The sequence below is a fragment of the Leptinotarsa decemlineata genome, unplaced genomic scaffold (assembly GCF_025532065.1).
Source record: "Leptinotarsa decemlineata unplaced genomic scaffold, Ldec_3_MD MMD2_P_RNA_scaffold_5, whole genome shotgun sequence".
NCBI classification, from domain to species: domain Eukaryota; kingdom Metazoa; phylum Arthropoda; class Insecta; order Coleoptera; family Chrysomelidae; genus Leptinotarsa; species Leptinotarsa decemlineata.
The window spans coordinates 9,040,995-9,067,982 of record NW_027412532.1 but is presented as its reverse complement, the minus strand read 5'-3'; the positions used below and the strand labels follow the sequence as shown (position 1 = coordinate 9,067,982).

At 34.5% G+C, this 26,988-nt stretch overlaps 1 protein-coding gene across 1 annotated transcript in view; it reads left to right on the top strand.

Moving 5' to 3' along the window:
• Nucleotides 1–26,988, top strand: part of LOC111508117 (uncharacterized) — a 116,362-nt gene that overhangs the window by 13,834 nt on the left and 75,540 nt on the right. The window contains exon 2 of the mRNA XM_074169494.1: nt 6,223–6,355. Coding sequence (XP_074025595.1) covers nt 6,294–6,355 — 62 coding nt within the window. The 5' untranslated portion in view covers nt 6,223–6,293. The remainder of the gene's footprint in view (nt 1–6,222; nt 6,356–26,988) is intronic.

Sequence of the window (26,988 nt, the reverse complement as noted above, 5' to 3'; positions counted from 1 at the left end):
TATTTAAAGGTAAAAGCTTGATTTCATTTGTTTTCTATAAATCTATTTTTTTATTGAAGCCAACCCTGGATGTGGCATCTATTTCATGGTGGGCCTACCAACTGCCTATCATAAACGAATGCGTATACAAAATTTCGTGTCCCTGCTATTTACGGCCGAGGAAATCTTCGTACGGAGCCGATCCTGGCAGCAGCATCAGGCCACGTTTATGATTACCATGCATTGTCATCGGTTCTGGACTAGCATGCGAAATTTCAGGTCAATCGGATACCGGGAACATACATAACATACATACAAGTCAAGTTAAATAAAAGCTTTTGAAAATAAGTGGGTCCATATAAATAATTTCAAATTATTGCACAGAGAAGCATATGGTTGGAAACAATCTTTTGAAAATTATAGGTTTATCCGTATTTTGATAGAATGAGCTTGTGTACCAACGATTTCAACGATTCCCTGAGACAATTTCATTACCTCTAGGGTGGCTAGTTTATACTGCATTGCACTGTATAAAGTACATTGCGACTGTTACTATTTTTGTGATTTGAACTTCTAAATACAACTAGAATGAGCCATAACAAATTTCATTCAACGAATGATTGACAAATCCGTAAAATTCAGTTGATATTATGAAACGGATTAATTCAATTTGGACCACCACATTCAATCAGATCGCACTCGACCTAGTTCGCCGGCATATGACACACTTCAGAGGCTACTTTTTCCACAGCACTTCCATTAACTTCCTATCCACCATTAACATAACATGACGTTCAATTTCAGAGAACACTGGATGCAACATATTGCACATTTGCAAATGATATCGCATCTTTTTGTGATCTGTTGGTTGACGTCATTATACGAGTATGAATGATATAATCAAATTGAATTCAATTCGGCACTGATTTTATTTCTCTTTTTGGAATTATGAAAAGTCAATAATTCATTAAACGAATATCTTAGCTGCCAGATCCATATTACCCAAATTGAATTTTTCGAAGGCTTTTGATAGGGTTGACTTGGTCAAATGCTTGAATCAATTTGACCCAATCGGTGAGGATCGAAAACTTTTTATCAAATACTATAAAAATGTACTCCGGAGTCCTTCAGAAAAATCAACACAGGCCTCTGGTTTTTCATAAGAATTTAGAAGTGATATTGTAAAACTATATGGTTCGATGTGCTTTCTCTGCGCTTATGATTTTCAAATTTAGCGCATCATTGATTCTAGAACAGATTGCCATGTAATACAAAATGATTTGAACCAAATAGTTCATTGGTGTTCGGCAAATAAAATCGAAAAAATGTGCTGCTCTTTCAAAAACCACATATCCGAAGTGACATCCAAGTTATGTTCTCAGAACTAAGGTAGACCACTCACTTACTATTCCAAAATATTCAGTAATGTGAATAGAGACTAGTATAAGCAAATACTAGGGATTTCTTAAGTAAATACTACGTTTTGTGTGAATAAACACACTAGCACTTGCTAGGGGTAGTAAGTTCTAGAGTTTTCCTGGACGAGTTGTAAATGCTTAAAAACTGGTGTGAATAAAACTTTTGAAGTAGATTGTTCTGTAGCATATGCTTCGATATTTTCAAGCCTGGTCTGGGGCATGCTAGACTTTTTCCTAGCATTTACTACCTGTCTGCTCAGTCCACAGTTTGTTGTTGATCATGGCTGAGTTTATGCCTATTCGTCAATATAAAATTTATTCTGTTCGCTCTGGAATAAGCGAACGTAATTGTAAAGAACTGTTAAGGTTTAACACTGAGAGTGTTGATTTCCTTACGGCAAAGTTTCTTGAAGAAAGTGATACTCGTGGCGGTGGTATTTCCAGAAGACAGCGAATGGAAATATTTCTGAGGTTTGTGGGTGATCCTGGCTTTCAGTCTGGTGTAGCTCGAAAGATGGGTGTACATCGTACTACTGCTAACAAGACTATAAGGTACGTGATGAGTAGAGTAGTTGAACAATCACATAATTGGATGCGGTTTCCAACTACAGCTGAAGATATGACCAAGGCTAAAGTTTTGTGGCAGAGACATTTTCGTTTGCCGTCTGTAATTGGTGCCCTTGAATGTAATTAAATTGAGATACAAAAGCCTGGGCTGCAAGGTGATGAGTATATTTGTAGGATATCCTAGTATAAATGTCCAGGCAACATGCAATGCATTGGAACAGTTTACAAGTATTAGTGCGGAGTGGCCCGGCAGTGTTCACGACGGCAGAGTGTGGAGGAATAGTCATGTCAGAGACATCGTGTCACAGTATGATGGAGCAGTTTGTCTTTTAGGAGATTCAGGATACGGTTTATCGCCGTGGTTGATTACACCGTTCAAGCCTCCACGAACGCATCAATAACGAGAGTTCAATCTAATCCATGCTAGAGAAAGGGTTATAATAGAATGGTGTTTTGGCCAGTTGAAAAGGAGATTCCCAATCCTAGGAAACTGTGTAAGAGTTGCATTAAACAACATTCCACAAGTGGTAGTCAATTGCGCTGTGCAGCTAAAGGATGACTTTGAGTATGGGGATCTTGATAGCGTCCCAAATGAAGATGACCAACCTGGGGTGGTCCGTTATGAAAATCCCGACATAGCATTAAGAGGCAAAGATAAGCGTGCCAATATGATGGCGTATTTGAATATTCAGTGAGGAAATTGGTTTTGTGAAATTGAACTCAGTAACGTTTTCATGTTTTTGTCACACAAGCACGTACTTGCACACAATTTTGTTTATATTTTTTTTTTTGGGATATGGGTTTTGTTTATTCACTGAATAAAATCATCTTATTTTATATACTACTTTTTATTCACACCATTACTGAATTATTTCAAATTACAAGTTTGATTATAATGGTGAGAATTATGATCCTAGGAATCCTACATTATTACAATCTAAAAGAAAATACAACTTATGTAGCTTACAATGTATTACAATGTGAATGAAGTATGGCAATCATCAACAGTTACATCAGTTTGAGTAGACTTTTCAACGGTTTGCTTCTTCATGGTTTCCAACAATATAGTTTCCTTCTCCGGTTTGATCTTATTCAGTTTGTATTGTTGCAACAAAACAATCCTTTGCAACTGCAATGTGAACAGGTCTTTAGTTTCATCTGCTTCATGATTCGACACAATTTTTTCACTTTTTCTGATCTTATTTTTGTGGTTGTCGGCATCAGATTTAGTTTTCATCGGCTTCTTTGTTTCTTGGTGTAGTGTTTTCGTATAATAATCTTTAATGTTTTAAATAAGACGCATACACTTCAGTTACATTTTATTGAATGGCTAGAGAATCGACCTCGAACCTCAAAAACCTGTCCAACATAAAAAAATAAAATATAACATTTTTATTTGATTTCCCTTCAGTTTCTATATACGGCAAACTTTCTTGGATGTCATCACTGGTTGGTTGCTGAACTGGGGGCCCGGCACTTGTGCCAAATGAAATATTACCCGGAATTTTATGGAATAGTGGGTTATCATCTTGTATCAACTCCAAAAATTGTTTTTTCCCACGGTTGTAGTTTTATTTTTCTGTTTCCCGTCACTTTTACGTCAGTCTTCTTCTTGACGGTGGACTTCACATTGTTCAATGCTTTCATTAGTTGGCCTACAGTAACTTGTTTCCCCAATGCACCACAGTAGTCAGAACGTAAGGTTTCCCAAGCTTCTTTCTTAGCATTCATCACAGCAGGGGTTTTTGATTTGCTAAGTAAGACAATGTGATCCGAAAGGAGACGTACAAACAGAGTGCGATCATTTTTTTCTATTTCATTAAAATCATTATCAGATTCTTCTGATGATGAATACATCTTCTAGCACGTGGTTGAACAGACTGAGAGAGGGCCGCCGATGTGGAGTAGACTGAAAGGTAGTGGAGGGGAGAACGTGTCGTGACAGAAACGTTAAAACCTAGCCATTTACTTGGTCTAGCACGTACTACCCCGCGAGTGAGTGCTAGGGTTTTTCCGGATTCTACTAGACTTGCCCTAGTATTTTCTACAAATCTTTATTCACACTGATTTGACCAAATACCTACTAGACCCAGCATATGCTAGTTAGAAAGTGCTAGTTTTTATTCACATGTCTCATTGTAGTTCAATCCGTCTAAAATAGGTTATGTTACCGTTTTTGGTGCTCATCACTGTATATCAGATTCTATATATCATTCCTACTACGTAGTTAACGGCTACATCCATCAATTTACCAAAATAAACTCTTCACAAAGATATGTTGATTATACAAAGGAGTAATTTTCAGACAAAAACTGAAAGAAAGAGCCCTTCCAAAATAACTACTTTCATATTTACGAATCTCTATTGGATGTTTGTGAATATCGTTTTTCCGAAAGCACTTACTATGTGAATTTCTCAGTGCAATTGCTAATATCGTTCAACAAAATTTTGAAATTCCTTATTTTATTATTAAATTTGGTATTGAAAATCACAACCTATATGAAAGAGCAATAAAAACCATTGAAGACCATAATTTCCTATTTAATTTCTTATTTTGATAATGGAGTATCTGGATTTGAATGCTTCCTATTGAGCTCCATATCACGCTCACTATGAATCTAATTCAATCAATAATCCATCAGTTGTAATTACCCGGCAAAATACAAGAGGCCTTATCACATTAACAGGCCATTAGCTCCAGATAATTAGTAATTAATACTTCTCAATAATTAATATTTCTTGAGGAATTTCGGGTAAGTGTGTTCGACAAGTATTAATCGAGAAATCAGGCAGTGAATGAGAGATGCTGGGGATTTCGAATAAATTTATGTACTTGAAATGAGTTGGAAGATTGAACAGACTAATAGGATTTTCAGTCATATTTTAAATGCGCATAAGATTAACTCTAGAGAAAAATTCTTCAATTAGTAAAATCAACATATCCTCTCTTGAAATGAATACTCTCTTTGTCTACACCTGGATGTCCTAAAAATCAATGATCGCGTTTCAATTGAACAAATCAAATAGATTTATTGAAACATTTCGCTTATTTTTTCATTTATTGACAAATGATTATCAATCAAAGAAAACAAAACATATAACTTTCCAGTTAGAATAGAGTGAAATATGTGAAACTGAAAATGAAAATAAAGAAGACGAATAATTTTCACTGAAAATCCAACAGAATGGAACACATACTACTCCTTTACGAACCTTCGCGACTTTGTCCTTGATACATGACCACGAATGAAACCATATAGATCAACTTTGGATTGGGGTGATACAAAAGATCACCTGGAAATGTTAATCTCAATGAATTCTAAAAATACATCAATATAATTTCACGGTTGATCTCTCCCCACTTCTCATAGGAACAGACAATGAATTGTCATCCATATATTTCTCAAATAGATGATGCCTGGATAAGATTTTCATAAGGAAGAGATCCAAACATACCAGTGCACTTATTATACATTGATGGATTGATCTTATTATGACACAAACCCCCACCACTCCAATCTAAAGTAAATCTATGAGGTTTTATTAAAGGTAGCTCAAGGTCATATATCAAGGACAAAGTAGATCGTCAAAATCAAACTCAATTTTCAAGCCGCAACTCAAGGTCGCGTGACGTCATCAACATAACCTCAAGGTCACATGCCTTTCAAGGTCGTGTGACGTCATTCAAGGTCATGTTGCATTATTCAAAGTCAATATGAGGAGGTCCAGTTCCGTCCAGAATTGCATCAATAGGTCTGTCAAACGTATGAAAAATATCAATATCTCACACACACTTTGTTTTATTCAAATTCAAATATAGGAAGCGCTCAATGAAAGACCCTGTATTTGTTTTTCAATAACTCGAAAACACGTTGAAGACAAAAATACCTATTGAGGTCACCTTATTCATTGAATGTAATAAGTTTTACTGAGGAGTTGTTGTTATACAGTCAAATCAAAATCTCAAAATTTCCATTTTTTATTTTTTTCTATCACTTTCTATAACACGAAATGAATATTTCATTCCTACTTCATTTTCACTTCCAACACGTAATATTTATGTAATATTTGATATGTAATATTTATTGTTGATCTGTATAACCTTGAAATAAATCTGACTGTCTTGCAGTGATAGACAGAAAATGAACCTAGTTCGGTGGTCGATGTCAAGGCTTGGCCTTGCAAAGGACCACCACCTTGAAAAGCATCGTTTTCCTTCGTTTATAATCGAGCATTGAGTTTTGGTTTTTTCCCATAGATGTCGTTTTCGTCTAAGGAGGAGTCATCGCCTGTTAATAGCAGTTCAGTGGTTCAGCATAACACTACCTGATGAAACATATGGCGGGTCGAAATAGCAATGTCTGGTGTTGGGTCTCAAGTTCATCTGAAAGGTAGATAGATATTGCATTTTTTTCAATCTGTCAGATCAATGATACCTTCTAAAATGTTTCTTCTTTTGGGCAGTATGGAAAAAAATTGTTTCAACTTTTCAATCCTTATATTTCAAAAATATGATGTAACTGACCGACACTTGATGATAATCTATCACAACATATTAAAAAATAAACATTTTAATGTGAGATTTCTCCACGTCAGTTTACAAAATTGTCAGATAAAAGATCGTCAGCTCAGATAATACTGACAAAAACCATAAAAGTTCAATAATTACAGAAACCCCTAAATGATCATAATGAGATATTCAGTCGAAGAGAACATAGAATATCAATATATAGACAATACTGATGTGAAACCAGTCTACTTATTGTGATATCACTGACGTAATCCAAACCTGACTGTAAAAAAATAACGCAGAAATTTGAAATTGAAAAGATACGTTTTGATAGGTGAAAATAAAGCGAAAGGAAACCTCGTTTCTCGTTATCCAAAATATTATCATCTGAAACAATATTGATTCAAACCGTACAAAGCACAAAATAATACTTTTTACTACAAAGTTCATCAAATGGAGTAAGCTCAAGCTTAGTTCCGACGCGATTGCAAGCTTTAGTCGGATTGAGGCCGCAAAATTCGAAGCTTTCCTTCAAATCCAAGCTTATTTTCCCATGAAAGATCAGATAACGCCTCAGTTGAAACTACAAATGGACTTTTGGAGTGAAGCAACGTGAATTCTCATACTTCAATTAGGATTTATCCAGAGTAACGAATGTGGAAGGTAGTAAAGAGAAAGAACTTACAATGTACCGTATATTAAGACAAATTTATTGAGTATGTTCTGGATACAATGTGGAAGAGTTTCACTAGAAGGCACATATTATTAGATGTTTCGTGAAGTGTTGTTGAACGTTACAGAATTATTTGAACCATTACCATTAGTATCAATAACTGGAGTTTTCACTGATACATAAAAATAATAGCAGTAACATCTAAGGTTTCTGGTGAATTGCGTCACCCGAGCCACTGATGCATTACCACGACAAATTTGAAGGCGTTACATCCAATGTGAATGGGCCTTTATCCATTTTTTACCCTTCCTGATGACAGCAATGACACCAGACTCTCCAAGTTGTTGAAATTCTATTGAAGCGGGTAACATTATTCTCACCACGTCTAGAACGCCGACGAACATCGAGAAACCGTGAAACGTCGGTCGGACTGAGCGCGCTCTTAGCCACATCACAATTGGTTTATGGCTATCAGTGGCGGCGGGCGTTATTTTCTTTAGGGCATGATTTACAACAATATATATTTGAATATCGCCCAATCAACTGATATCTTTAAAAAATTAACAACGTATTGGGGAGACTAGTCAAATGGAAAAAAATGGATGAGATGCATTGAATCTGAAATACGTGTATACCTAGACGGCAAGGCTATATATATCTCTTTCACAACTTGCCAATGTGTAGAAGTAGCAATTTTACTTTCTTTTAGTGAGGCTGTACAGGATATTTGCGTCTTTTCACAAGTTTGGACCCCTGTAATAATATCAACCATTTCCAAAGGATGCAGTAGTTGCTGATGATTTCATAGAATAGGCTGACATCACATTTATGTATAATGGCGTTCAGGCGTTTTTGAGTCAATTAAGTACAAATCTGCTCCTTGGGTGTGCAAAAACTTAGTTTGTAGCTAATTAGTGGCTAATTAGTTGCCAAAACAACGATTTTGTTGCTCGTGCCGATCCCTAGAAATCGCAAATAATGCTATCGTGATATCAAGGTAGCAAGGTAACTCAGTAAATTATATACTTTCCTTTTGATCTTCACAGAATATTCAGTTGCTATTTAGTTGCTGAACCTTGGATATAGCGAAATATTTTTAAATAAATTTTTTTAAATTTTTTATGATCTTGCTATCTTGAAACTATTTTTTGCTGGAATTAAAGATGTTCTAAATTTGTTGCTCACCAAAAGTGAACTTAAATACACCTTGAGTAACAGCAACAAAATAGTTGAAACCGATCGGCCGATTTTCATTTTTTTTTATTTTCCTCGTTCTTGCTATCGTTAAACTGGTTTTCCTCAGAATGAAAAGTGTTTCAAATTTGTTGATCACCAGTAGTATACTTAAATACACCTCGAGTATCAGCAACAAATATTTGAAACCGATCGGCCGATTTCGATTTTTTTTTTCAGTTTCCGCATTCTTGCTGCCTTGAAACTGCTTCTCTTTGGAATGGAAAGTATTTTAAATTTATGGTCATCAGGAGGGTATTCAAATACACCTCGAGTATCAGCAACAAAATAGGTGAAACCGATCGGCCGATTTTTAAATTTTTTTTTTTCTCTTTCTTCGATCTCTATCTTGATACTGGTTTTCCTAAGAATAAGAAGCGTTTCAAATTTGTTGCTTATCAGGAGGGTACTCAAATACACTCCGAGAATCAGCAACAAAATAGTTGGCCTTGATCGGCCGATTTTCAATATTTTTTTTTAATTATCCCTGTTCTTGCTATCTTCAAACCGGTATTTTCTGGAATACGGATTATTATGAATTTGTTGCTTATCATAAGGACACTCAAATACACCTTGAGTATCAGCAACAAAATAGTTGAAACTGATCGGCCGATTTTTTTTTCTATTTTCCACGTTCTTGTTACCTTGAAAATGGTTATCCTTAGAATAAAAATTGTTTCAAATTTGTTACTCGCCAGGAGTATACTCAAATACATTTTGAGTATCAGCAACAACAACGAGATAGCACTATCAGTGAAAGAAAAAAAAAAATCGGCCGATCGGTTTCACCTGTTTTGTTGCTGATACTCAATGTGTATTTGAGTACCATACTGGTGAGCAATAAATTTAAAATACTTCTAATTCCAAAGAAAAGCAGTTTCAAGGTAGCAAGAATGAGGAAACTGAAAAAAAAAATTGAAATCGGCCGATCGGTTTCAAATATTTGTTGCCGGTACTCAAGGTGTATTTGAGTATACTACTGGTGAGCAACAAATTTGAAACAATTTTCATTCTGAGGAAAACCAGTTTCAAGATAGCAAGAACGTGGAAAATAAAAAAAAAAATGAAAATCGGCCGATCGGGTTCAACTATTTTGTTGCTGTTACTGAAGTTGTATTTAAGTTCACTCTTGGTGAGCAACAAATTCAGAAAATCTTCAATTCCAGGATAAAACAGTTTCAAGATAGCAAGATCATAAAAAATTAAAAAAATAATTATTTAATTTTTTTTCGCTATATCCAAGATTTAGCAACTAAATATAACTAAATATTCTGTAAAGATCAAAGGGAAAGCATATAATTTATTGAGTTACCTTGCTACCTTGATATCACGATAGCATTATTTGCGATTTCTAGGGATCGCCACGAGCAACAAAATCGTTGTTTTGGCAACTAATTAGCTACAAATTGATCAATGTTTTTTTGCAATTTTGCTAGATTCGCCTTGTTAGCCTGATAGGGCTAGAAGAAACTATTCATCAACGAATAAATGAGGCTGCACTCGATGTAGTATAAACGTTTCCACTATATCTATCAGTTAACTTCATTGGTTCGGACTTCCATTGTCTAATATTATATAAAATGATTTGAAATACCTGAAACAAACAATGCAAATGAAAAAATTGAAGAGAATAGCTGAAAATAACAATTATATTAAACAAAAAACCCTGAAATGAAATTACAGTGAAATGAAATACAAGTGAAAAATTGAACAATTGAACAAAAAATTAAGAAATTACAAGCCGAGTAACTTCACGACGTTTCGATTGTTAGTATCCACAATCGTCTTCGGGTGATGGCTGGCCCAATTTCTGTGAGAGATGACTATTTATGGGTCATTCGAGTACTTTCACTTATCTCCTCTTTCCGCTTCACCGGTTTAGTGAGACATGACCGTTTGGCGGAAGTTGACTATTTTTCTCTTGATTATCGGTTTTCATATGCTGCGTATCTCTACGCCAGCTGGGCTGAATACTTTGTTGGACAACATGTATGCGGCTTCTTTGAATTTTTTTCTGAGCCAGTGTTCCTCCCTGTGTATGATCTCAGCTTGGGACCACTCGATGTTATGTTGATGGGTCCAAATATGTTCTGCTATTCCTAATTTGCTAATTTCCCTTCGCTGTGTGTGTTTCTTGTGCTCGGCAATGCGACCCTTCAAAGGCCTCTTAGTTTCACCGATATAGGATTTTCCGCACTCACAGGGTATCCGGTAAATGCAATTCTTGGAATCGCAGTTCGCGTTTGGTGGCCTGGTTTTCTTGAGGCTGCTACGGATAGTGTTTCCGGACCTGAAACAGTTTCTGATGTTATACTTGGACTCAATTCTTCTAATTTTTTCCGATAACCATCGGATGTAGAGAAGTGGTAGCACTGGCTGTGGCGGCTTTTCTTCCATGCGAGACTCTTGCTGTATTTTAACCAAACTCTGTTCCACCATCGCTTTGGAGCTATATCAATTATCGCAAGTCATTTGACCCAACCTCAAATACAATGATCTTGCAATTATTCATATTCCTTGCGATATTCGACCGAATATCAACAAGTAATGCTCTTCTGAATAACTTCACCAGAGCATTTGGTCAGGTTGAAGAAGATCATCCTCAGAAAAAAAAATGATGATGGAAACATTTGGAAGTTGTACATCTCATGAACGGAATCATACTCATCTTGGGATGGAACAACGACAATCCTATGATGTCATAGCAATAAGTGGTCAGACAGATATGACAGATCTTATCATCTGGAATGTCGTGGGAAAAAAAGTTGCTTTCTCCATTTTCATTCTACTTATTCGAAGTACTCAAGAGGACAAAAGTTGTAACAATAGTGAAGACTCAGAAAATGATGCACCTCCATAAAAATTCATATCGGAAATCTTCCTTTCTATAGGTTGGAAGGTTTCCTGTAGGTTGTAAATTTTTCATGAAATCTAATGAAGAAACTGAGAAAGGCTCTTTACTCTGACAATTGATAATGGCCATCTACTTGAAGCTGAATCTGTCAAAAATCAGTTGTCATTTATTCAGGCTATTTTGACAAATCACCATGAATTGTCGAATTCAAGACGATCCCAATCTACATGATATCCAAGAATGTATGATGCATAGTCACTGTTTGGTGTGAATATTGAGAACGTTACTTGGGCCATCACTTTGATTGGCGAGCGCTATTACCGATGATTGCCAAATTGGATGATTTAGGGACCAACGGTATGTGGTTTCAACAGAACGTTGCTATATGCCACACACCTCATAAAACACTGGATATTCTGCATAGGCGATTCGAGGTTATGGTCATCTCACGTGGAGGTAATGCGAACTAGCCACCGAGATCGTGTGATTTGACCCTGTTAGACTTTCTTTGTGGTGTTTGCTTGAGTCGCAAATGTGCCACTAGCCACATCAGTTCTCAGAGCCAACATAACCCATACCATCAATCAAATTCAGCCTGATTCATACCAGAGTCATGGAAAATTGGACGTTTCAGATGTGCTCCACACACACATGTGCTCCTGGTGGAGATTTGAATGATGTTCCACGCATGATAGCATGCGTGGAACTTAACTAAAAAACGTCTATGATGTCTCACACACACTTTGTTTTTTCAAATTTCAAGTTTGGAACCGCACAATGAAAGACAGCCCCATTCTAAATTCAAAAGCATCAAGACGCTTCTTCTGGAGTTTCCCATACGCATTATATTAATTCAAAATTCTTGTGGACTTTTATTCACTTCAAAGTCGACAACTCTCAATTACTCTCTGGAAAATCTCAAGAAAATACTCTACAGTCCTTTAACGGAATTTTAATGGGATTCAAGTTGTTAGCCTTTCCTTCAATTTAAACGAAATTCATCTTGAGAACTGGAAATCAAGATCCTTTTCGGTGCTCTCTTTCTCAGTCGCTACTGATGCAACTTTTCATGATTGCAAAAGGAGACAACGCGCGAGCGCTCGTCCTTTCGGAAAGTGTTCCAATAGTGGCGCTTCAAGTCCTGCGACATTTTCAGGTTTTCAGCCGTTACACACAGTTTCACTCCGGAGTCGGTAGGTGCAAGTCCTTCGTTGGAAAGCGCGGGAAGCAATCGAACACGTGAAGTTGATATTAATATTCTGTTAAAGTGTTGAAGTGACGTTTTGAAAACGATATTGCGGTAACTCCAAAACAAATATTTTTCTGTATTTAATTCTGAACTGAAGATAATGATGTAATTACACTTCCAAAATAGAAATCATGAGATTATAAAACAACAACAAAAATTAATTGACGCTACGGGGCGACTTCAATGATTTTAGTGGCGCATTTGCTTTTTAGGCTGCAGGAAAACCTGGAAAAAATTGCAACACCACATCATCTGAAGATCTTGAACTGTCAATATCTTCTTTCTCTTGATATATTTTCTGTTCGTTTGTAATGATCAACTCAAAGTCTTCTGAACCACTTTCAAAAATGTCTTCATCAGCAGGATATCCCCGATTTCAGTTAACAAGTGATAGCTTCGTTATTCGTAGACCTAGAAAAATTAAACAGAGGCGGTCTTCAAAGACATCAGAATGACCATCTGAGATCATCTTTGAAATCACTGAAAGGGCTAACCTTCAAAGAGAACTTCTTATAATAGGATACTGTCTTCTAATTTCTCTGTCATTGTAGAATCTGAAAAATTTCATTAACCAACATGAAATACAGACATTTTCACAAATTTTACAGAATATATCCGAAACTGAAGCTGCCAAGCTTCATATCGTCTATTTGATTCCGTTGTGCAGACAAACGTAATCATAGTACGACAGATTCGATTCTTGACATCCTGCTTCTCTACTCTACTTGGTGATCCATTCCTTTCTGACAACCCTACAGAAAAAATCTAGCAGAGTCATATCAGGAAAAGGGCTATCCAAAGCCCTGGACCCCTATTTTTCATCCATCTCTGAGCATATATATTACCAAAATTTTTGGTAACCATGTACCAATTTTGAAAACGAGCACCATAATCTTGCCATACTATGGTATGATGAACACTTTCAGTAAGTTGTTCGGCAAGAAATTTGAATGTATAGGCCTTGTTGAAATACCAGTGTGAAAATATATGGGGTAGAGGGGGTTACATGGCTTATAATTTTATTCTCAAGAAATGCCTATGGGAATAGCAACAGAGTAACCCAAAGTATCAATAATTTGCCTTCAAAAGTGGTCTCGAAAGATTCCGACCTAACAAAGATACAGATTTTTTTTTATTTTCCAACATAGTCTATTATCAACTCCAGCGATTCTCACATCTCTATTACTCGTCTAAATAGTACTTGACGTCTTTCTATGCAAAATAGTTGTTTACGAAGGTGATAACCTTTCTATTTGACAAAAATCTCTCCCCTCCGAGCACAATTTTCGAGAGAACAAAAAATAAGTCGCTTGGGACTAGATATGGTGAGTAAGGTGGATGATCAAGCAGTTCGTAATTCGTAGATTTTCGCCATGGCAACCGCTCAGATCTGAGATGGTGCGTTTTTTTGGTGAAACAGGATTTTTTTTTCTGCAAATGTGAACATTGTTCTGTGAGTTCTGCCTTCATTTCGTTGAAATGATGCGTATTGCGTTCCTGTATTGTTTTTTTCTTTCTGAATATATTCGATTAAAATAACTCCATGATTATCCAAAAAACAGAAGCTGCAAAAACGCTTTCTTTTTTTTGGAACCGGTTTTCCTTTTGGAGTCCACTGTTTGAAATGTATTTTTGTTTCGGGCGTATGATGAGGTATACAAGTTTCATATTCCTACAGTAATTACTCGAAGTCAAAACTCGGATTTATTGCGCCTGAATTGTGCTAACAGAGCAATGGAAATGATCATTCGAACACGCTGGTTTAACGTGAGCAAACGCGGCACCCAACCGCGGACAGCTTACTGATGCCTAAATGTTGATTTAATATGTGACAAACACGTTTTTTGGCTTGTTCATAACATCTACTATCTCTCTCACATTAATTTGGCGGTAGTATAACACCATTTGGTGAACTTTGGCTATGTTTTCATCAGTAGTTGCAGTTGGACGTTCCGAACGTTAATCGTCTCCACAAGTTCTTACAACCACGTTCAAAATGAACTGCGCAGAGTTTCACCGTATCTAAAAATAGTTACCTGCTCTATTTATGAAGTAAGTTTTCTACACTTTTTGTATGAAGGTAGAAAAATAGAACGACAAAACCTTTCTTTCTCGCAAACTACTTTATCGTACTTCAATTGATGCTCAGCTCGACGATAACGGATATTCATATTCATATACTTTCAGTGTGAATTTGTCTAAGAGTTTTAAACAGAAAAGGGATCAATTTCATGAATAACAGGGTTCAAAATAGATACAATGATCCTAATGAAACGGAAAACTTGCTGTTTATATCTTCGGATCCCAGACGAATCACGGTTTCCGGAATAATGAGCTTAAGTTAGTATTTTCCTCCCTTGATAACAAAGGAAAGCTTACCGCAACGGAAATTCAGAACACTAGCTCGATCTCAGGACTAGGTCACAAGTCACAATACAATAGGAAAACATTCTACAATGAATTGTGGTTTGGCGACAACTTGCTGTCTCTACGGCATGGTTCAGTAGCTTGATGTCGACAACGCTTTGAAGAAATTTAATGTTCTAGAATGTATGATGACCTGATGAAAAGTTTTGAAAACAACTCAAATGGGATTTTCTGTATTTTACAGCTAACGAAATTAAATATTATGCCTCATATAATGTAATAATCATCATATTCATCAGAATGAAACCGTTAAATCACCCACCAGTTGGAATAAAAGAAATCAAGGGCTATTTTGCAGATCAGGAGTACTTTCACGGTGGTTCCGACAAGATATATTTTGAAAAAATATGACAATATCCTCAAAATAAACCTCAGTCCATTATAGAACTTGAATCCAACAACCAAATTTCATTTTTAGATGTCTTGAAAATCAAGTTAAACTCTACAAAATAGTTACTGACTGATACAGGAAACCAAGCTTTTCGGAAAAGCTGTTGAGTTATAATTCTGAACATACAATCATACAAAAGAATAAATATTATATACAGCATGAACATCAGACTCCAAATATTGGGACAAAAATATACACCTCATCAGAAAATCTTAATCGTTACAATTATCGAGTCAAACTTCAGAACAAAATAGTAATTAAAATAGTGTCGTATGGAATGAACACACATAAAACAACAGCGGTAACTGATTCAGTTAATTATGAACCCAGGAAAATATCTTTTTAAATTTTGTATGAAAGTCATCTGTCGAAAAGACTAGCTTACATATGAAAACACTCAGACAGCTTTTGGAAACGAAAACAGTCTCCAGATCGCATTTTCCAACCTCAAAACCGTCATTCAATGGAATTGCAATAGGTTTAACATAATAAACAAGATATCATGTCAATATAGTGATGTGTCTTATATAGGACAAACATAGCGTTATCTCAAGGAATGAATTTCCGAACATAAAAAAGATAAATTTCATATTGAAGAGAAGATGTGCGGATATGGGCATATGGGCTGGTCGCTAGTTCCTCATGAATACAGTCGAATTTAAAGATATCTATCCTTTAATAATCTGAGTTTTCAGCTCATTCATAATGAGATTTCCTAGACGTTTTTGAAATTACCGATGAGAACTATTGATAGCAAGACAATCAGTTCATAAAAAAACGAGACATTCGAAGTAATAGTGAATTATTTAGGTTGTTTCCATACATCTTGCAGGTGTTTCTCATATTCGCAAGAACCACATTTATCAACAAAGTACATTCATATATATTTCTCTTTTTTGACAGATTCTCTAGCCAACTTTGATGGATTTTCACTTCCTGATTGCTAAAAAGTCATTCGGATTTGATATATCGGATTTGTAATCGGTGCAACATTTTCTATTAGTGATAAAGTCAGTTTTTATGATTTTTGTTTCATCGAAACTCGTAATCCAGGTAGCACTAACACAGTTGTTGTCTTTCGAATACAAAAACAAAGTGTTGATTCTTTTAGCAACACTATCAACAAAAATACATTCTTGTAATCAATTTGAATCCCCATATACGAGATGCCTAATTAGTGGAAGACAGGCAATATGCCATATTCTGTATGACTCAATTAGCAATTGTATATTTTATAGTAGCTAAGTACGGAGAAACAAATTATTAAACTCTCCCAGGAATGGTTTCAATGTGTTTATAAAACAGCTATAAGTAGAAAATATAAAAAATTATAGTCATTATAAATATTTGGTAAGGCCTTTTACAAACCCTACAAGCAGTTTCATAAATATTTCGGCAGTTACTATAAAATTTTTGTAACACTTCAAAAAGTGGTTTTGTAAAGATACCTATGAAATAATCGAAATACAATCTCATAAGAGTTTTTTAGTTCGAAGTAACCGTTATAAGATATAATGCAGCCTGAAACGATAACATTAAAATAAAAAAGTGTTCAAAATGGCGTCGTTCTATAAAATAATTGGGTATCAATTGCAAGCATTTCAACGTATTTTAACTACAATGTTATCCCAACACTGTTAAGAAACACTTAGTTCTAGAAATGATGGTATTGCGGCAGAGTCGGACTACTATTAAAGCTATAGACTTCTTCAAAAGAGCTTGTATGAAGATAGATTTTCTGATGTCTAGTTTGGATAAATTACATCTGTCGGGATGTTTTGCCTAAAAATTTTCTTTCAACGATTATGAAGGCTGAATTTCCAAGGAGTTTTGAGCTGGTGATTTGAGGGTACATATAAAAAGTGCTTCAGTTGAATCGACGAATTTTAATCATTAATAACCTTTTCCTGTTTTCAGCAAGAAAAAAGTTGAATAACTAGGTTACGTGGGTCTTCGTCTGAAACGAACCACTTTTCCTAATTTTTTTGTAATGACCAATTTTATACGACATTATTAGGTATATATTTATTGGCACGCTAATCAAATGAAACTGACAAATTATACTTCATTACAATGTCAGCTGGTTCTTCTTAAATGCTGAATTTTATTCTTGGCGATGGCAAATATATATTCGCGGAGGTAATTTGATTTTATGAAAGTTATTTCATTGTTTTGGAATTGTAGTAAACATACGATAACTATAAAATAGTAGAGAATTTATGATTGAAGTGACAATATGGTAATGAGAACAAAATTGTATAAAAAAAAATCCCAATAAAATGATTTCATTAAAGCTACAAGAAACAGTTATAAAATAAGCTTGGAAAAAGTCTATAAAAATCATACAAACCTTGCAAAAAACTGCTATGAAACTGCTACAAAACGTTTCACTTTTATAAGGAAATATGTTCTGTATGCTAGTTATAAAAACGTTTCTGTAATAATTCCGTGACTATTTTATAACGGTTTTTTAATTTTATTTCATGAACGGTTCTAAAATAAATTTATAAAACACTTTTATGGTCTACAACTGTATTGTGTACACGGCTCGTCTTATATATTCAATTAGCATTCTAGAAATAATTTTAAAATACCAACAAAATAAAACTGCTGCAGCACTATAAAATTATATAACAATGCTTCTGGTCAAAAAATGTATTTGCCTGAGGAATATCTAGCATATTTTGAGGTTTTTATCCTTCAAATATCTCTTCAAGGTGTCCATTAAACGTTTTTCCAAAACGATAACATCATCCATATATATACACACTAGTCCAATCGATGAGACTACCGTTTAACGAAAAGTGTGTTGAATAAAATTCGTAGTGTGGAAATTATTCAGTTATTATCGTGGGTAGTTCAGATATACAAAACGTGTTTTCCATCTGAGTTCTCTTCGAACCAGTTCTATCAACCTCTAGTTTGTACATCATACATTTCGAATGGAATGACTCCAAACTGGTGTAGAACATTAACAGCAGAGAGCAGAGTAGTCGATTTCGACTTGCTGGTAACTGCTCTTCATGTTCATAATAAGAAACAGCTTGATCCGGAACGCATAATGACGGTGTCATCAATCCTATGGTGTTCGTGAAAGCGAATGAACCATCCTTCATTATCACTAGCTACGCTGGAAATAACTCTTTCAGTTTATTGTCAATCATGTCGCTTTTTGTTTTCTGCGAAGCCTGTCCTTTGCTTTGGTATCAAAGGTGCTTATTCGATAAGTACCACTAGCCATGTGCAAACCAAATACCTCTCAAGAAAACGATAAAATTACGCTAGTGTATCTTTTGGTTACCAATGGTAACTTCATAATGATTCAATGCTCCCCTTTTCCACAAATTTATTTTGTAAGAATGTTTCCCTTATTAAACTGAAACATCATTTCGTGAAACATGATTTTCAAGGAACATCCGTATTCGTAATTTCAAAGAAGCCGCATGTATGTACTCCACTTCAACGACTTCCACACCATTTCCATTAATGTAATAAAATACATCGCCATTTTCCTGCATCAAAGCGTTCCCATGCCTCGCAAACAATAAAAATTCCGAGTTACACACGTGACATCAAATTACATCTAGGAAACGTCACTTTGTTTCACGAAATCCAGCCTTTGCGTCTTTGCTTTCAAAAAGAACAATTCCTGCGGAGAAACGAAGTAATATGAATAATGGAAGTTCTGGAGTAGCATTCTTCTTCGCTCCTTTTGTGCGATAATGGCAAATGAAAGCATCGCTTCGGTAAGTACAGATCTGTTATTGTGTTCGAAAGTTGCTGATGTACCAGGAAGGACGGAAGATCCGCAATGTCACTAGTAATTCCTTTTTATCTTTCCCGCTGAGTACTTTTCTATGCCTTCAATGATGAGCAGTTATACACGACTGTTAAATTTCGTGACAATTCATAGAGATTTCCTGCAGGATAATTAATATAGAGTGGACGGAAAATGCTAGAGCCTATCCTTGTTTTTGGCTTCAGAGCAAAGATAATATTGCTAAGGTAGCTAGGGAGCGAGTACGGATCTACTATCAACAAAAATCATTTCTGTTTTGTGGGAAGAGAATGTAGAAACTCTATAAATCAAGGCAGTATAACCCAGAAAGCTTATAATTTTTTCTCGGGGATCAACTGCGAGAAGTTCTTCCGAATATTCAGTGAATAGGATCGGATCGAGCACTGTACTCTGAGGAACACCACAGAGAACCTCCTTCTCCCAACTTTCACAAGTTGTTTTCTGTTCGGAAGATCACTTGCACATAATCTATATGGACAAAGCTACTTGGATTCCTATCCTCTCGGAAGTTTCCAAGAGCAGAGTATGATCCACCGTGTCAAAGTGGCTTGAAAGATTGGAGGTTGATTTTTATTTATGAAATCAAACTATTAATCGAAATGTAACTTGAATTTGGTCAAGGATTCAGCTTACCATTACTCTATTACTTCTTCAAACATATCTGTTAGACTCGAGATCAAAGAAATCTGTAATTGATTAATAGTTTCATTCCTTTCTTGTGAAGAGGTTTGACTATTGGAAATTTGCTGAGAAATTTGTTTCACCGTTTTATTTTTTAACATAGTTTGAAATAGTTTTTCCGATTTTAATGTGACTGATAGGTGACAGAAACAACAAGTGAATCATCTGAGAAATGAATAAGTACCTACTTTAGCTTACACTATCGAGGGAAGCGGACGTATCACGATCACTCTCATCGACGGGGGAGCGGAGAGTCCATATTGTACACGTTTGTTCGTTCATTCTTTTATTCTATCCTATTTTAAATGTATTGTTGTACGTTATTGTGTTTTCCTTCCTCAGTGGTTGAAATAGAGATTACCAGATAAAAGAATTGCTAGGATAGCCCTAGATATCCGATTTACTTGGCTCAGACTTTTTCCTTTGGGAATTTGTCGTAGTTCACAACCTACTGATATTGTGTAAAATTTCTGAAGAAAGGTTGGTTGGGTAATAGGATCAATTTTTCCTTAAAAAAACAGTGTTTTCTTGCCGACGTTTCGAGTTCAATTGAATTCTTCTTCAGGGCTCGAAAAGTAGTTTCTTCGTGTTGATATTACATTTGTTTCATGTCGTTTCATGTTGGTGTTATCTCGAAAATTTGGTTGTTGCAATGTTTTCAATTTTTTTCAAATCTAATATGTCTTATGGTTTCTTGAAATAGTGATATTAACACGAAGAAACTACTTTTTGAGCCCTGAATTCAACTGGATTCAGCGAGAAAAAAATTGTTTTTTTAGGAAAAAATTGATCTTGTTAACCAACCAACCTTCTTCCAGAAAAACTATTAAATCATTAAACTAGTTAACTGATTATTGTGATACTTGCAATATCACTGATAGCTCTTAAAATAGATTCAAATGTTCAATTTTTTAAATTTTTTGGAATACGTTTTACAATTGGAAAAAAGATACAAAGCCTCTTGATATCTAAAGGTGACATCTACTCCCCGTAGTGTTGAACCACGGAGGCTGAAAATACTCTTCGGAAGTGCCTCCGCTGAAAATTATATTGACATTTTCTTGAAGTTTTTCAGATCATTTCCTAGAAGAAATATATGAGGGTGAGATGTATTTTCAGCTGACATCCCACATTATGAATCTCCGCTTTTCACCAATATTATTTAAGAAATTGCAGAATAACAGCTGGTTTTTTTCAGATTTTTTTATATTTTTTCTCAGAGGAAAGATATTAAGGGCGAGATGTTTTTAAGCTGACACCCTGTTTAATGAAACTCTCAAAACACAATCGATTCTCGTCAACATTATCGAAACAATTTCAATATTACTGTTGGTAGTTCTTTAATTAAAGTAATTATCTCTGTAGCATAGTTCATGCAAAAGCGCTGAAGGTATGAACTCTACCAGTTTATAGTCTGCACAGCCGGTGAATTGAACTGCTGGAGGTTAGTTAATAACATAACTTTGGAATATGAGTCAATTTTCTAGAGAAACTAACGTTGTCTGGATGAAAGTCATTATTTCAAGCTTTTGCCCTTTCAGATCTTGATGAATCAATATGGTGGTTGGAGAAAATAATAGAGCATATAAAGCAATAAAATAATAGAGTATATTTGAGAAAAAACTCTACAATAACATATCAAAATCAGACAGTTGCTTTGTTCACTAGGTTGAAAAAAACTGATTTCATCAGCTGTTTCTTTTGTCATTAGTATCCGTTGGCAAATCTTATCGATTGGATAGATAGATATGTATAGACATATACTTTATTGTTCAAGAAAATACAATCTTACTGACAAAGCTTGTTAAAAAATCTGAAGTATATATAGGCATTCAAAGAATAAAAGAGAACAAACAATTCAAAAACACGTATACCCAGAAACACATTTTGAGCAAAACTGAGTTCACAAGTCTACTAGATGAAATATAACGATATAAAATAAAATTTAACGAAGTTTGTAGACAAAATAGTTTGAATACTCCCTTTCAAAAATTGTAAATAACAAATATACTCAATTTGAACATAAGTTCACATGTCATGGCAATGAAATAAGATCTATCTCAGTGTGAAATATAATTTGAAGTATAAGTGTCAATATAAACAATAAAAAAACACCTATATTGAATCACAGCAAAGTTTCATTGTAATATTCATCAAGATTGTAGTACGCTTTAGTTGCAAGGGCATCTTTAACAAGATTTCTGAACTTTCTATAGCTTTTTTCCTTCCTAATTTCGTAAGGTATGTGATTTTACAACTTTTTACTTTCATAAATTAAATTATACTTTATCTTGTATTTGGAACATGAAGATGTATTTTATTTTCTGTTACTTGCCTGATTATGTAATTTATATGTTCCGGAGTTCCAAGCATATTATGTTTTTTTGTAAATCAGGCAAACAGTTTCAAGTATGAAAATATAAGTAACAGTGAGAATTTTCTCACTCAAAAATAATGGTCTGCATGACTCACGCACTCCCACCTTGCATAAGTATATACCCGCGCAAAAGAAACACTGAATGAGAAAGTTGTTGACTGCAAAATCCCCAGAAAGCAATATCATATCTCAGGTGGGACTCAATCAGGGAATGATATACCATTTTTGTTGTGGATGAACTCAGTTCATTGGAAGCTATTCGAAGTCATAACATCCGGATGCCAATTTTTTATTCGAAGCTGAAATATGTTGATCAAATTTAAATTTGTTATCCATGAAGATTCCCAGGAATTTGGATTGGTTTTTTTCTTCAAGAGTTGGTCCATTCAAGTATAAATTGTTAAAATTAGGTGAGTAGGTTTGTTTTTTTTTTTAATATTAAAGCACAAGTAGTTTGCGTCACAACATTTTTTCACAATTTCAAATCACTAGAGATGGTTTCTTTCATATTAAAAGTATTTTTTCCTTGCCAAAGTTGCGTGGTGTCATCCGCAAACATCGATTACATCGAGTTCTTGATGGATTCATGTCATCTGTCAATAAGTGAAGATACAATCCAAGGTTATAAATGAAAAAAAAAATCAAATTTTGAAAGCTTCTCTATGACATTAGTTATCTGATGTTTCACGTTCACACTGGGAAATATAAATAATAAAAAATAAATGAAGCTTTATTGCTGAAATCTCTGAGATATCTGAGATTGGGATTTTTCAAGAGAAAACCTTTCAGATAAAAAATATACTAAAACATTCTCAGTATTCAATCTTTATTGTGAGTGGAAACAATTGATTATATTTTTTTTCAGATCCACTTTTGTGTCAACTTGTGGCTCAGAAAAATGAAAATGTGAAAAGATACACACCTAGCCAAAAGTTATTTGTCGAACCATTAGAGTGCACTCTGGTAGTTTTTGAGCCTTTAACCTTGAATGACCTAAAAATTTCAGTAAATAGTTTAGACAGCAAGTGCAATTCAGATTTTCTGAATTGTGCTGAAAAGTATCTTTCATGTGATTGGTCCGATAATCTTGAACTTTATCAATACGTCACTTACTACTGGTGTTTTTCCTCATCAGCTTTGAACAAGTACAGTTGTACCAGTTCCCAAAACAATAAATACAAACGAGGCTATCAATTTCCGACCTATCAATACATTACCAAGCTTGGAAAAAGTACTTGAATTAGCTGTGTACGATTAAATTCTTGACTACATCAATACAAATAAACTTTTAATGGAATACCTATCAGGATTTAGAGCTGGTCATTCCTGTGAAACTGCTCTTCAAGTAACACTATCCAAATGGAAAATTGATATGGATGCAAATAGGTACATTGTAGCAGTGTTCCTCGATTTTAAACGAGCTTTCGAGACTATAGATATTTCAATTCTACTTATGAAACTACAGTACTATGGTTTGACTGGCAACGTTTTCAATTGGTTCTCTAGTTATTAACAAGAGAGGTCACAGTGTACTAAAGTAAACAACAAAAAAGCCATGAATACCGGTGTAGTGTATTAGGTCCGTTACTGTTTATTTTATATCTAAATGATATCAATCATATTCAGGACTGTGAATTTATAAACCTCTTTGCAGATGACACTTTGCTGACAGCAAGCGATATCAGCTTAACGAATGCTGTTAAAAAACTTAATAATATGCTTATGAGAATATCCGAATTCCTCAATATCAATAAAATGAAACTCAATATAAACAAAACCAAATCAATGATCATAACCACTAAATATAAATATAATCTAATCGACAAAAATCCATAAATATAAAAATATATAGTGAAACAATTGAATTGGTTGAGGAATTCAAATACGTCGGATTTATGATAGACAACACTCTGAGCCTAAAAAACATTTTAATTACATTCATAACAAAATTATTAAAAAAATATTTTTCTTTACAAGAATTAGTACCACGTTGACATTTGAAACATCACTAACAGTCTATAATACGATAATTCGACCTCATTTTGATAACTGTTCAACACTTCTCAACCTTTTTCATGTAAACTCTATATCCTCTTTGCAAAAACTACAAAATAGATGTATGCGTATACTCCGAAAATGTAATAGATAGATCTGTAAAAGACAAACTTTCCTATTTTTCCATGATATTTATTTTCAAAATTATTACTGGAAAATTTCCTACCTATTTCAACCAGTTTATAACTTATCAAAATGAAATCCATGATTACCCTACACGAGGGAATAAGAACTTATATGTTACCCGAACAAAATATACCATGACAATGAATTCTCTTTTCCACAAGGGTCTCTTGGACTACAATAAACTTCCCAATGATATTGAATGTAGTGACTCCATTTTAATTTTTAAAAACCGTCTAACTAAATATCTGAAAGAAAAATATGTTTGAGTTTAACATATCTTCCACATTTATATCAGCTTTTCTGTTCATTGGTCTATCGGGAGTTGTACACTCCATCCTCTAATTTTATTTATTTTTATTACTCTTGTTATACTTTTGCTTGTATTTTCAAAATGTGATGGTTATAACAGTATTATGTATATTAGGATTCCTATATTAATATTAATAAATGCTCTCATTACATTAGAGACTTTCATGGAATTGTACTCCAACACTGATTTGTCTTGTCGTTACTGCTTCTTCTGCAAATATATAAATATTTTCCAACCAAATTACATCAATCTATACAAAATGTTTTTTCTTCAAAAATTTTTATTTGAAAAGGTCTCATAATCAGATCAATACAGAGGTCGAAAATGACCCGAAGATCAAATATAAATTCTCATTTTCATTCAACATTTTACAAAATTTTTATAAATTCGTCGGAGACAAAGAGAAAATTCAGCATCAATTCATCAAAAAAAATTTTGGTTCAATCATTGGTAGAGAACACACGATGAAGTCGCTGAAAATCGAATGAGAAACACTAATGAAAGATTCAATCATTTTGAAACAAATGATTGAAAAATGGACAAATTAATATGGAAAGAGGTAACAATGACACAGCTCAGCTGATTTTATTCACAACATGAATTTCAAAACAGAATTCGTCTTCATCAAAATTGTTATGGAAAAACTGTATCAAGAAGAGATATATACTTATAAAAAAAGTATTGCTTGGGAATGGAATCTGAAAATATACATCTCTACCAACATAACTACATAGTAAGTTCTGGTAAATGCCTGCCGGAAAACGACTACTTACCAAGCTGATACCACGACGGACATTGAGTTATATCTGACACCTCACAGAGGATAGTCTCACAGATTTCGAGGAACATCTGCAAGACCGATAGGTCTTGAGGTTTTCTATGTAAAGAAGATTTTTATCTGTTTGGGCCACTCTGTATAGCCTAAATCGTTGAAATTTGTTTTCTCATGAATACCATCGGCTCCATAGCTTTGACAATGAAAATCCGTCTATTATGGCAAAGAACTTTAAATCAGATATTCAACATATTGAATATTTCGAAAGCAATATCGATTTCAAAATTTTCAACCGTTTCATACAGTCACAGATCTGAATCATCAGTTATAGAGAAAATAATTTAATCATCTTTTCCTATACATGTACATGAATCAATGATCACAATTTTGTCTCCAAGTGGCTAATGATCCTAGACGTTTATCAAATAAATAGCATATTGATATAGTTTTTCATTTTTGTGTATTTCCACCTTTTATAATCTGAAAAATATGAAAATTATAGAAGAGAACTTTATAGTGTTGTAGAAAGGGCAACCTATTTTGTTCACCTTCAAAGTTTGTGTAAATTTAAAATATTTTTACCAGCAAAATATTCTTCTTATCAGTAATCAAACGTTCTCCATCACAAATTTTATATTTATCAGGTTGTGGAAGGTGGAAAACCCGAAAAGAAATCGATAAAAAACTTCACAAAAAATACTTTCATTCAATAAAAGAGTAATTTTTGAATAATTCAAGGTCGATCGAGTTTGAGACTATTTTGAAATGTCTTGGAATATTCTAGAGTATTGTAGAATGCTTGCGAATGTTCTGTACTGTTCAAGAAATTTTTTTATGATGAAACTTCTACCCCTCATGTTTTTTAAGCACGCTCTACAGGTAAAAACGAGAATTTTTTTTCATTTATGGGGTATATGTTCGATGTTTGGGTAGAAACGGGACAAGCTGATGTGGCACTATGATAAAAAGAGTCAGATATATATGTTATGACACTCGTGCAGAGCCGGATCTGGTAGGTATCATATTCAAATGTCAACAAAAAAATAAATTCAATAGAACGAATTAGAAATATTCCAACTCACTTGGACTAAAATCTATTATGCCACCCAGACAACGTGTTTGAGAAGTAATTTGCATTTTCACAATATAACCGTTATTGACAAAGTAACTCGCTTCGCAGACAGTAAATTGTCTCTTCTTCATTACACGAACGCATATGTGCGATAATAGATTCTGGAATTACTCCGTCTGGAGCAATTCCCTGGTAATCTGCATACCCAAATACTCGTACGTTCGCTTCGAATGGATATTTGAAATTTTAATGCGAATTCGGTTCCCGTCTAGATTATTAAAATGAAATATTATATTTGTGATCAGTTGAATTTTACAAATGAAGAGCTTTGAATCGGAGCTTTGTCATACTGTTTTGAACTGGAAATTAATAATCTAACGATGTTTTCCATATTATTCATCTTTTTTTGTGAGGACAAAACACAAGCAATACAGGAAAATCCTCAAGGCGCTCTCAAAGCGGTGCTTGTGCGAAAGTAGCGATTCGCATTGG